Here is a 13765-nt window from a genome sequence, read left to right as displayed (position 1 = left end):
AGCTTTACGATTTCACAAAACTGTTTATTTGAAATGTGACATGGCTGCTGTCACCCTCCTTGAGATACTGAAATCTGTCAAGCAGCTTATATATGTGCTGTTTTAATTTTCTCAATTTATATTTCCTTTTCCTTGAAAAATATGTAAGATGAACATTTTATTACTAAACTCTAACCTGAATTTTGGTCTTCGGTCTATTTTTTTTAATCTTTTTTTTCCCTTGCCCGGAACTCAAATTCAAAGATCATATTAAAACTTAAGCAATATTTTTCATCAACAACTTTGCCTCCCCAAAATTTATATTAGAGATCAAAAAATGAAAGGGTGAATCTATAAAGAAATACTAATATTTAAGTGGATCTTTAGTATAAGTTTTTAAATGAAATCAATATTAAAGATAATTTGTCCCCATGGCAGGAATATGTGGGCCATTCTGGACCATAATGAGTGGTTTGATCAAGTAAAATCTTTATGCATTTTCTGTCAAGATTCACCTGTGCTGTGTTTCTATGAAATCCACACATTTCGAGTAGAATTAGAAGGAAATATCAGCTAGAAATCCTCAGCAAATCCTTTGTTTTTAGGGTCAAAGTATTATGTACATAATATAGACAATCCACAGATAGGTTCTTTGCCTCAATAGTGGTAAACTGGGCAAAAGTGCCAGGCAGAAGCTTAAGGAAAGAAGGTATGCATCATCAAGACCCAAAGATTGCATTTAAAACCTGACATGCTATTAAGTTTTATGAGATTACAGTTCAGAGTACATACTGAGATTAAATATTCATTATTATAGTCATTAGGAAATATAAAGGACTGATGGGAAATGTAAATGTAGATGGAAAGGATAAAGATGTTCTAAGAGATATTTTACAATTTTTTTCCTCTTTCATACCACTTTAGAATCTGAATGGTTTTTCTAGAGAAGGAAAGAGTAGAGCACAACTAGGTTCATACTCATTGAATCAGATCATGATAGAAAATGTGTCCTTGTGCCAAAAATACTAATTCTTTCATCTGCATTTTTAAACAACTTCTGGCATTTTTGGTCTTCTACATTTGTGTCATTATGTATCAAAAATAGCAAGTTTATATAAAGTGAAAATATATTTATTTTTGAATCAGGTATGATTATCTTCCTAGCTAATAGGCTGAGAAGCAAATATATATTTAATTCTGTTAATTTTTATAAGAATTTCCAACTCTTAATCTTAATCTTAAAAGTAATATTTGAAAATTAATAATTTTCCTAACTTCTGAAATACAGAATTTAGTCATGTAAAGATTAAGCAGATCCATTTTCTGCAGCTTGGGAGAGTGACTACATTAAATGACTTCCTGATTGAAAAAAAATTAAAAAAGGGGCACCTGGGTGGCTCAGTTGGTTGAGCAACCGACTTAGGCTCAGGTCATGATCTCACAGTTTGTGAGTTTGAGCCCCGCGTTGGGCTGTGTACTGACAGCTCAGAGCCTGGAGCCTGCTTTGGATTCTGTGTCTCCCTCTCTCTCTGCCCCTCCCCTGCTTACGCTCTGTGTCTCTCTGTCTCTCAAAAATAAATAAACATTAAAAAAATAAAAAATAAATTAAAAAAAAAACGTTTGATGAAATATTTTAAAAGCCTTTTAAAAGTCAATGTTGATCTGTTAAGATATTAACAACAACTCATCCTTAAGGGCATTTGCTAAGAGTGATCTTAAATTTTATTTTTTGTTCCCAAGATATAGGAAGAAGGACAAAGAGAAGAAGCCCAAGAGCCACCCTTTCCACAGAAGAGAATCTAATAGCAGACAAACTCACTCCTATAGCTGGGACACTAAAAACCCATAGCTTACATGAAAAGGAACAAGAAATAAGCCTGCTTCTTTAAGAATCTAAGTGCTGAAAGCAGATCTGAGACAAAATAAAACTTCTGTGATAATTCATAACCACAGGTCAGTTCTCCAATGGAATATGTTTACCCTAACTGGTCTAAAAAATACTAAATAAACGAAAACTCAAGCTGAGATTTCAGATTAAAGTATCTCTACTTTATAGTGTCCTAGGAACCTAAGAAAAAGCAAATTAAGACCCGATTTGGGGAAGCCTGTCTTCAAGCCAGGTTTCAAAGAGTCTTCACAGAAAAAAAAAAAATTCCAAGGAATAAGAACGTCCCATGAGACTCATGAACGATGGGGCACCTGTGTGGCTCAGTTGGTTATGCAACTGACTTTTGATTTTGGCTCAGGTATGATCTCACAGTTCCTGAGTTAGAGCCCTGCATTGGGCTCTGTGCTGACAGTGGGGATCCTGCTTGAGACTTTCCCTCCCTCAGTCTCTGCTCCTCCCTTGCTCGTACTGCTGATCTCGCTCTCTCACAAAAATAAACATAAAGAAAAAAAAAAGAAAAGAAAGAAAAACTCATGAACCAGAAGAGAAAAAAGATACTGATTTTTAGAGCCAATGGGGAACACAAAAACCAGACAGCTTAGTAAAAACACACATATTATTCAGAGACTTGGATATCAAACAAAGCATAAATTAAAAAAGAAAAAGAAAAGACACCAAACACTAGCTATACTCAAGTAACATGATTTTTCATCTAGGAAACACAAGAGACACTACAGGTTAATTATTAAGCTACTGAAAGAATTTACCATTATTGCTGAATTTAAAATTGTTATTAAAGAAGACCTTGCATTAAAAAAAAAAACTAGTTAGGGGGATAGGATGGTGTCAAGAAACAGACCATGTTCATATGACAAAAATGGCTTTGAGGATAGTGGAGAAAATGAGTTTCCATAAATAATGATGAGATAATTACTTTTCCACAAAATTGAGTCCTTGCCTCAAATCACATGCAAATAAATTCTGGGTCATTTCATCAAAATGAAAAGTCAACAAACTGGATGTTATCTAGACTTATTGTGGTGATAAATTTGCAATGTATACAGTTCTCAAATCATTATGTTGTACACGTGAAACTAATATAATATATGTCAATTACACTCCATTAAAGATACATAAAGAAAAGGTAAAATACACGTTTAGAAAACAATAGAAAATAACAATTATGAACACAGAATAGCAACAGATTGCTTATATTATACATAGTAAGCTCAAATAATAAAAAAGACATCGAAAAACATAACTACCTTGAGAGGTTCCATTTATCAAAAGGTAAAAAAGTATGCAAATAAATGCTACAGGATATTGCAATTGGTAAATATTATAATGATATCCAAATCAATAAGAAAAGGCAAACAACAACTGGTAGATGCTATTTATTGGCTCATTCAACTGCAATTCCTCTATTTTTGTTTCTTTTTGTACCTTAATAGTTACCAAACTAAAGACGACATTTAGTGAGAGGCCTAGGCAAACTGAAACTTAACCAGCTTGTTACGCTTCTGTACAAAGCTTAAGTTAGGGAAACTGAAACCTAACCAGCCTAACCAGCTTGTTCCGCTTCTGTACAATTGCTTGGCGCGCCCGCGTATTCCTGACCAATCATTAAGATACCAGTACCCCTAGTTGTGGTATGATCTAAAGGCAGGAACCAATCCAATTCTGCTAAGTGTTCAAATTTAAATATCAACCAATTGCAGCTCTGTAACTGTGAAAAATCCCTGCTTTCCCCACGACTTGTCTGTACCTGTCTATAAAAGGGCTGTAAAAACCTCACTCGGGGCCTCTTAGCGTCACCGGCAACGAGTGTGCGGAGGACGGGTTCAAACCTGCAATAAACGACCCTTGCCGCTTGGCTTTGGCTCTGGACTCTGGTGGTTCGTTTTTGGGGTCTCTCGAACTTTGGGCGTTACATTTGGGGGCTCGTCCGGGATACCCCCAAACCCACCAGACCCCCAAGTCAACGGGTCATTCCTGAGACTGATCGGTAAGTGAGCCGGCTCTGTCCATTTCTGTTTGTTCATTTCTGGCTCTCCCGCACGGGATCTGTATCAGTGACTGACACAGCCCTGGCGGACGCGCTATAGGGCAGTCAGTCGGGACCAGTAGGAGACGTCCTCTGGAACCCGTCTGGGGCACCATTTTGGCCCATTGGAACTTTTTGTTCGGGTTATGGACACCCGTTCCGTATCTGGTCTCTTCACCAGGGCACTTTCTGTTTGCCGCCACGCTTGGGATTTAACGTGTCTCCTCTCCTCTGCAGGTATATCCGGCTCACTCCCGGAACATAAACTAACTTAACCCATCTATTTCTTCCTATACAGACTATGGGACAAAACCAGAGTACACCTCTCTCCCTTCTTCTGGCTAATTTCAGGGATGTCCAGACTAGAGGCCATAACCTAAGCCTGGACATCCGCCGGCCGAGACATCACTTTCTGCCGGTCTGAATGGCCCATTTTCGGGGTGGGCTGGCCCACCGAGGGCACTTTTTGTTTGCCTATAATTGCTAAGGTCAAGGCCAGAACCCTCCTGCCAGGAAAGGAAGGCCACCCATCCTTGTCTGACAGGATCTTGTTGAAAACCCTCTACCCTGGATGTCCCCCTTCCTCTCCTCAGGGTCCTGTAAGATTCTCGCGGCCCGCTCCATGGACCCAACCAAACTGCGGACCCCCTCGGCGCCCCTATGTCCCATATTGCCCAACAGTCAGGACCTACTATCCCTAGACACTCCACCCTATCATCCCCCACCCCTTGCACCCCAGGCCCTACCCGCAGCGGCTGCCCCACCTGTCGCCCCGCTGGTTGCCCCCCAAGGGGAACCAGGAGGACGGGAAGCGGGACCAGGGAGGCGAGGGGCAGCAGCCGTGCCGAGTCCTATTGAAAATGAAACCAACCGCGAAAGGCCAGCCGGCCGAACTTGCGGGCGCACCCAGCGTGAGCCAAGCTCTAGCCTCCCTGACTCCACTGTGGCCCTACCCCTGCGGGAAATAGGACCCCCCGACGAAATGGGCAACCCCGGACTCCAGTATTGGCCCTTTTCTACCAGCGACCTTTATAATTGGAAAACCCAAAATGCTCGGTTTTCTGATAACCCTAAAGATCTCATAGCCCTCCTAGAGAGCATAATGTTCACCCACCAGCCTACCTGGGATGACTGACAACAGCTTTTGCGAATCCTGTTCACCACGGAAGATTCAACTTGAAGCTGGTTCCAGGGGAAGATGGTCGACCCACTGTTAACCCTGACCTCATTAATGCAGCATTTCCCCTGACTCGGCCTGATTGGGACTACAACGCGGCAGAAGGTAGGGGACGAGTGCTCATTTATCGCCAGACTCTAATGGTGGGTCTCCGAGCTGCAGCACGCAAGCCCACTAATTTGGCCAAGGTAAACTCGGTAATACAAGGTAAGACAGAGAGCCCTGCCACCTTTTTAGAAAGATTAATGGAAGCCTTTAGGCAGTACACCCCCATGGACCCCGAGGCCCCCGAAAATCAGGCCGCAGTTGTGATGTCTTTTGTAAACCAGGCTGCCTCTGACATCAAAATGAAACTCCAAAAATTAGAGGATCTAGAAGGAAAACAGATCCAGGACCTACTCCGCATTGCTCAGCGGGTATATAATAATCAGGACGCTCCAGAGGATAAACAGCTCAAAGCCACCAGGGAAATGACTAAAGTCTTAGCTGCCATAGTTCAGAAAGATCAAGGGCCCACAGGAGAACAGAAAACTCGCCCCCCCAGGCGCCCCCTAGACAAAGACCAATGCGCCTACTGTAAAGAAAAAGGACATTGGATTCGTGACTGTCCCAAAAAGAAACAACTGCACTCGGGATCAGAGCCGTGGCAAACCAAAGTGGCCCCCATCCTATTTACCCAGGATTCAGAATAGGGAAGACAGGGTTTGGACCCCCTCCCCGAGCCCAGGGTAATCCTACAAGTGGAGGGAACTCCTGTGCAATTCCTTGTGGACACAGGAGCACAGCATTCAGTACTCACTAGCCCTCATGGAAAAATCTCTGATAAGTCCTCCTGGGTCCAGGGAGCTACAGGAACTAAAAAATATCCTTGGACCACCCAACGAACCGTGGATCTAGGGACAGGAAGGGTAACCCATTCCTTTTTGGTTATCCTGGATAGTCCCTGCCCCTTGCTGGGAAGAGAGCTCCTCACGAAAATGGGAGCTCAAATTCACTTTCAGCCTGGAGGGCCTAAAGTAACTGACTCCCAGGACCAACCTATCTCGGTCCTCACCATACAACTGGAAGATGAATATCGGCTTCACCAAACTCCACCCCTCCCAGAACAGGATATTGGCTACTGGCTCCACTGGTGTCCCGAAGCCTGGGCAGAAACCGGGGGAATGGGGCTAGCAAAACATCGTCCGGCTCTATTCATAGAAGTCAAGCCAGGGGCCGACCCCGTGAGGGTCAAGCAATACCCCATGTCAGCAGAGGCCAGGCTGGGCATCACCCCACACATCCGCCGTCTCCTCGACGTCGGAATCCTTAGACCATGCCATTCGGCGTGGAATACCTCTTTGTTGCCTGTGCGCAAACCTAACAGCGGAGATTACCGGCCAGTGCAAGACCTAAGAGAGGTCAACGAACGGGTTATGGACATTCACCCTACCGTGCCCAACCCTTATACTCTTCTCAGTACCCTCAGCCCAGACAAACAATGGTACACTGTCCTTGATTTAAAAGATGACTTTTTCAGCCTGCCTTTGGCCCCCAAGAGCCAAGACATCTTTGCATTCGAATGGGCAGACCCGGAAAGAGGCATAAATGGACAACTCACCTGGACCCGACTTCCACAAGGATTTAAAAATTCCCCCACCCTATTTGATGAAGCCCTCCACGAAGATTTAAGTAAGTACCGGAAATTAAACCCAAATGTGTCTCTCCTACAATATGTAGATGACCTCCTTATTGCAGCTGAGACCCGAGAAGCCTGTCTCATGGGGACGAAAAACCTCCTACAGACGCTGGGGAACCTAGGGTACCGCGCATCCGCTAAGAAGGCCCAAATCTGCAAACCTGAGGTAATATATCTGGGGTACCTGCTAAAAAAAGGACAAAGATGGCTTACTGATGCCCGGAAAGAGACTGTCCTCCGCATTCCGCGACCCACCACGCCTCGACAGGTGAGAGAATTCCTGGGATCTGTGGGATTCTGCGGGTTATGGATCCCACGTTTTGCTGAAATGGCCAAACCCCTTTACGCAGTCTCTAAAAACCAACCATCATTTGAATGGTCTGCGGAAGCTGAGCAGGCATTTCAACAGATAAAGAGAGCCCTCCTATCGGCCCCAGCTCTAGGACTACCCGATATCTCTAAGCCTTTCCACTTATATGTGGACGAACATAAAGGCATAGCCAAGGCAGTGCTAACCCAGCATCTAGGTCCATGGCCCAGACCAGTGGCCTACCTCTCAAAAAAACTGGACCCTGTAGCCGCAGGATGGCCCCCTTGTCTCCGGATAATAGCGGCTACAGCCCTAATGGTTAAAGACGCTGATAAGCTGTCCCTAGGCCAAGAGTTACATGTCACCACACCCCACGCCATCGAAGGAGTGCTCAAGCAGCCCCCCGATAGGTGGATGAGCAATGCCCGGATGGTCCACTATCAGGGACTCCTGTTAGATCCCTTGCGGATCACATACACCCCTCCCCGAACTCTAAACCCGGCCTCGCTGCTACATGACCCTGACCTGGACTCCCCGCTCCATGACTGCGCCGACATCCTAGCGCAGATCCATGGAATAAGGGAAGATCTACAGGACCGGCCTTTACCGGATGCTGAGGTCACCTGGTTCACTGACGGAAGCAGCTTCGTCCATCAAGGACAGAGGTATGCAGGGCAGCAGTGACATCTGAGACTGAAATAATATGGGCAGAGGCTCTGCCCCCAGGGACTTCTGCCCAAAGGGCAAAACTGATTGCCTTGACACAAGCATTAAAAGTGGGGCAGGACCGCAAAGTGACTGCATATACAGACAGCCAGTATGCCTTTGCCATAGCCCATATACATGGGGCAATATACCATGAGAGGGGACTACTCACTACTGAAGGCAAAGATATCAAAAATAGGAAATTCTGGCCCTATTGGTCGCTATTTGGGCCCCTAAGAAACTGGCCATAGTACATTGCCCGGGTCACCAAAAAATAACTGATCCAATCTCTCCAGGAAATAACCTAGCTGACCAAACTGCATGCCAGGTAGCACAAAAACCCATCCCAGTATTACCTGCGCAGCTACCAGACCCAGGGCCCCGAGATTTACCCCCACAGCCTGAATACTCAGAAGATGATCTTATCTGGATACGCAGGCTCCCAATGACCCGAGTTACAGATGGATGGTGGCGGGACTCCAGAGACCGCTTTATCCTTCCCGAAAAATTGGGCCACGCAATCCTGACAAAAATACACCACTCTACCCACTTAGGGCCCCGAAGCCTTCAAGATCTCATCAGACAATCCAAACTAGTGTTAAGAAACATCTCTGACCAGACAGAAAGAGTTGTGACAACCTGTTCTGCATGTCGACTCCAGAATGCATACCCACACGTCACAGTCCAAGGCCACCATAAAAGAGGAATCCTACCGGGAACCCACTGGGAAGTGGACTTCACCGAGGTAAAGCCCGGCAAATATGGCTATAAATACTTACTAGTGTTCGTAGACACCTTTTCAGGATGGACTGAAGCCTTTCCAATCAAGAAGGAAACGGTGCAGATTGTAGCCAAAAAGATCCTAGAAGAAATCCTGCCCAGGTATGGTTTTCCAGTAATGATAGGGTCAGACAATGGGCCTGCATTCGTCTCTAAGGTAAGTCAGGGATTGGCTTCCGTACTTGGGGCAGATTGAAAATTACATTGTGCCTACTGGCCCCAAAGCTCAGGACAAGTAGAAAGAATGAGTAGAACATTAAAAGAGACCCTTACTAAATTGACTATGGAGACTTGCGCTAATTGGGTAGAATTACTCCCCTATGCTCTGTACAGGGCTCGCAACTCCCCGTACAAGTTGGGCCTTACACCCTATGAAATCATGTTTGGCAAACCCCCACCTATCATACCTAATCTTAAGTCAAACCTCATTCAATTAGACCAAGATAACAGCCTCTTGTCTTCTCTCAGGGCTCTACATCAAGTTCATGAGGCCGTGTGGCCTAAACTAAGAGAACTGTATGAGACGGGGCCCCCACCCACTCCCCATCAGTATCGTCCAGGAGACTGGGTCCTCGTCAAGCGACACCGGCAGGAGAACCTTGAACCCAGATGGAAGGGACCTTACTAAATCATCCTGACAACTCCCACCACTGTCAAGGTAGATAACCTCCCTACCTGGATTCACCACACCCACATTAAGCCTGTTGACCCGCTGTCTGACCTTGTGGGACACATTGATAGAAATACTACTTGGACTGTAGACCTGAGTAAGAAAAACCCCCTCAAACTAACCTTGCGCTGTGCCTCCCCCAGACATGTTCCGGATAGTGACCCTTGTCCTACTAGCCCTCAACCTCAAACTCCTGGAGGGAGGACTAAATGCCCCCGTTGACAAACAGAGATTGTTACAAGCTCTGTATGGAAGGCCCTGTGATTGCAGAGGTGGCGTAGTTAGCACCATTGCCCTGCCACATAGTAAAAGAATAGTAGCCGGCTCTGTAGGAAGAGGGGGTCTACAGCGAAGCTACACTCAAACCCAAGACTGTGGGACCACAACCGCTTACTTAACCCAGACCTATGACACCACCGGACTCCAACAACAGCAGTGGTTATGTGTTAACAAACCCAAACCCCTGCCCCCTATGACAAAATGCCCTTGCTCCACTTTCCAAGAGTCGATGCACAGCTCTTGTTATGACTCCTATCAACAATGTATAGGGCCAGATAACTCCACTACCTACTTTACGGCCATCCTACAAAGTAACAGGGCAGCAATAGCCAGTGATAACAATATGCAACTTCAAGCTGGCTGCTCTGGCTCAATTGGAGCCGCCATCTGCTGGAACTCCCGAGCCCCCATACATGTGTCTGACGGTGGAGGGCCCCAAGACGCTGTTAGACAGATTGAAATGCAAACGAGGCTTAAGGACCTCGCAGAACATATGTATCCACAGCTTAATTACCACCCTCTAGTTCTCCCTAGGCACAGCCCTTACCAGTTAGACCCTCAGACAATGTCTATCCTAGAAACCACTTTCTCCCTCTTAAACATCTCTAACCCGACTCTAGCCCAAGATTGTTGGCTTTGCCTACCCCAGCAAACTCCCCGACCCATCGCCATCCCCACTGAAGTTGATATCCGCATAACCAATGACTGTTTTCCCTCTTCCCTATCTGACCCCTTTCCCGTTCAATTCATTAGCCTGTTCAATGCCTCTTGCTTTATAAATAACCTTACCTCCCAGAATAACAGCATAGATGTAGGGATCATATCTCTTGCCCAATGCCACCAGTACATCACTATCAACTCCTCCTTATGTAGTACCAACACCACCGTTTTCGTCTGCGGAAATAACCTAGCCTACACCTATCTTCCCCACAACTGGACTGGAGTATGCATCCTGGCCACTCTGCTACCAGATATCGACTTAGTTGCAGGAAAAACCCCCATGCCCATCCCTAGTCTGGACTTTGTAGCTGGCAGATCCAAACGAGCTGTGGCTGTTATCCCCCTCCTGGTAGGCCTAGGAATTACAGGTGCATTAACTACCAGGACAGCAGGATTAGGAGTCTCCATACACTCCTATCTGCGACTCTCTCGTCAACTAATTGACGATGTCGAAGCCTTGTCAGGGACAATCCAGGATCTGCAAGATCAGCTAGATTCCCTAGCAGAAGTGGTGTTACAGAATAGAAGAGGGTTGGATCTGCTAACCGCAGAACAAGGTGGCATCTGCTTAGCCCTACAAGAAAAATGTTGCTTTTATGCCAATAAATCAGGAATAGTTTGGACCAAAATCAAACAGCTCCAAGAGGACCTCGCACGCCGACGAAAAGAACTAGCCGAAAACCCACTGTGGTCAGGACTCCACGGGTTTCTCCCCTACCTTCTTCCCCTTTTGGGCCCCCTGCTATGCCTCCTCCTCCTTTTTACCCTTGGCCCTATTATGATCAACAAAATAATGGACTTTATCAGGGACAGACTAAACACCATTCAGATTATGGTCCTTAGGCCACAGTATCAGCCCCTAGACATGGAAAGCGAGCTTGATTAGGTAATGCTGTAGGACCCAAGATTGGTTCCTCAGGTACTTGAGAAAGGGGGGGAATGAGAGGCCTAGACAAACTGAAACTTAACCAGCTTGTTACGCTTCTGTACAAAGCTTAAGTTACGGGAAACTGAAACCTAACCAGCCTAACCAGCTTGTTCCGCTTCTGTACAATTGTTTGGTGCGCCCGCGTATTCCTGACCAATCATTAAGATACCGGTACCCCTAGTTGTGGTATGATCTAAAGGCGGGAACCAATCCAATTCTGCTAAGTGTTCAAATTGAAATATCAACCAATTGCAGCTCTGTAACTGTGAAAAATCCCTGCTTTCCCCATGACTTGTCTGTACCTGTCTATAAAAGGGCTGTAAAAACCTCACTTGGGGCCTCTTAGCGTCACCGGCAACGAGTGTGCGGAGGACCGGGTTTGAACTTGCAATAAACGACCCTTGCTGCTTGGCTTTGGCTCTGGACTCTGGTGGTTCATTTTTGGGGTCTCTCGAACTTTGGGCGTTACATTAGGAGATTCTCAAGCAGCTAAATTTTCTAGATGCCAAGTGGATCCTGCTAATCAGAGGACTTTGTTCAGCAGAAGCTTTATTGTTCTTTTTGGCTGTTTTTCTCTGGTCAAACCAAATGGGTGGAGAAGTGCATCTTTTTTGTCTGCCTTGGCTAGCCTTACAAGTAGCTTACTATAAATTCATTTTTTATGCTTTCATTTTTTGAGAGAGAGAGAGAGAGAGAGACAGCGTGAGCCCAGGAGGGGCAGAGAGAGGCGGAACGAGGATTCAAAGTGGGCTCTCATGCTGACAGCAGGGAGCCCAATGCTGCTTGAACTCATGAACTCACAAATCCTGAGATCACGACCTGAGCTAAAATACTATGCTCAACGGATTGAGCCACCCAGGTGCCCCTATAAATTCCTTTTTGTCTGTCAGATAGACTTTTCAGTACTTTATAAGGACTTAATTATCAAGAGTTGGATATACCTCATGGTCCAATCCAGTTCAAGCCTTAATCTTCCCAATCGTCTCTCTGTCTCTCTCTCTCTCTCTCTCTCTCTCTCTCTGTTTGTCTCTCATTGCAAATTTACTAAAGTGTATATTACATATAATAAAACTCATCCCACATTTTAAGTGTACAGATTACTAAGTCTAGGTAACTGTGTGCAGTTTTGTAAGCATGATCACGATACATTACAAAACATTTACATTACCTCAGAAAGTTGCCTCGGGCCTCTTTGAAATGAATTCCCTTCCTCAATTCCCAGACCCAAGCAGTACTGATCTTCTCTCTATCATAAACATTGCCTTTTCCAGAATTTCATATAAATGGGACCATACAGAATATAATGTTTTACCACCTTCACTTAACAAAGGTTTTGAAATTCGCCTAAGTTGTGTGTATCAATAGTTTGCTTCTTTTCAGCCTACAAAGGTCCACCACCACCAACCTAGCTCTCTGGGCTGTTAGGAGCTTGCCACCAGTGTTCCAGCTGGGCCAGTCCCCATCCTCTGAGGAGGTAACATCATCCTGACTTCACTCCCAGTCACAAGATCGATCAGCATCCATCCACAGACAAGACACCACTGAGAAAAATCCCAGAACCCAGTGGTAAGACTGAAGCACCCCCCTGCACAGCAGATACCAAGACAGACCATATTATAAGGGTAAGAGAAGTGGCTCCACTCTGGCCCTGTCGTCCCTCCCCCAAACCAGGGCGCAGCTCTGCCTCAAGGCTGCTCTGGACCTATCTCGTCACAAGGGGTTAAAGAGAATCAGAGGTGGACATCCTGTTTCCCCAGCGTTGCAGGACGCTTCCCAGGGGCCCACTGGGTCTCGCCTGGGACGGAATCACTGAGGGAATGGGCAGGAGCTGACAATGGTGGGGGTGGGGCTTACAGTGGCCAGAACCCAGAGCCTACTTACAGCTGTGCCTGGGCAGAGATCCCAGCAGGTGTCTCTGCTGGTCATCCCTTTTCGCCAGGGAGCTTGGTTGGCAGAGTTCTGCCTAATTCGGGTCTCTAGTCAGGGCCGTAGCAACTCGTTTTTACTGCTGCCCCTTGGCAGGGAAGCAGATTTGGATCCTCTAATCCTACCCATCCCGGAAGTCTGGCCAGAGAACCGGGGCAGTTGCAGAGCAAAGCCAGGCCCGCCCTCTTGCCCAACTGTTGAGCACGGTCTCTGGTCCCACATAACCTGGGAGCCTGAACAGCGACCCTGGGCAGTCTTGGAACACAGCCCGCTGTACCACCAACCCGTGGAGCCATCCACAGCCTACCCAGCAGAGGAGCCCAGCCTATGAAACATACCACCTTGAAAACCTTTGGGACTTACATCTATCAAAAGACAAAAAAAGTATGGAAATAAATTCTACAAGATATTGTAACAAATAAAGTTTATTATCAAGGTATGTTGGTAGAAATGTTGGTTGATACAACCAATTTGTAAAACCATGTGGCAGTTTCTTTAAAAGTTAACCATATACCTCTATGTGTGCCAGCCATTCTACTACTATGTATGTACTAAAGAGAAAGTATAGTTTACATAAATACTTGTACATAAATGTTCATAACAGCTTTTTTCCTTGTAATTGCCAAAAACTAGAAAGAGCCCAAATATCCATTAACTGATAAATGGGTTAACAAATTGAGG

The 13765-nt window shown here is 45.7% G+C and overlaps 1 protein-coding gene across 8 annotated transcripts in view; it reads left to right on the top strand.

The window, feature by feature from the left end:
• The window catches only part of LOC123606375 (syncytin-1-like), a 131969-nt gene extending 120771 nt beyond the window's left edge, over positions 1–11198 (top strand). For 2 of the 8 annotated variants that reach the window (XM_045494608.1, XM_045494606.1), the window contains 3 exons: positions 1720–1932; positions 2036–2225; positions 9030–11198. In XM_045494608.1, the coding sequence (XP_045350564.1) occupies positions 9377–11116 (1740 nt within the window). In that variant the 5' untranslated portion in view covers positions 1720–1932; positions 2036–2225; positions 9030–9376 and the 3' untranslated portion in view covers positions 11117–11198. Of the gene's footprint in view, positions 1–1719; positions 1933–2035; positions 2226–3727; positions 3873–5072; positions 5194–8436; positions 8527–8570; positions 8719–9029 lie in introns of those variants that run through there. The other 6 variants (XM_045494607.1, XM_045494610.1, XM_045494609.1 and 3 more) reach the window with 6 other exon arrangements.
• The last annotated feature ends 2567 nt before the right edge of the window (positions 11199–13765 follow it).

The sequence above is a fragment of the Leopardus geoffroyi genome, chromosome A2 (genome assembly GCF_018350155.1).
Source record: "Leopardus geoffroyi isolate Oge1 chromosome A2, O.geoffroyi_Oge1_pat1.0, whole genome shotgun sequence".
Taxonomy (NCBI): domain Eukaryota; kingdom Metazoa; phylum Chordata; class Mammalia; order Carnivora; family Felidae; genus Leopardus; species Leopardus geoffroyi.
Note: the sequence above shows the minus strand (reverse complement) of the source record. Positions and strands in the feature narration are given on the sequence as shown.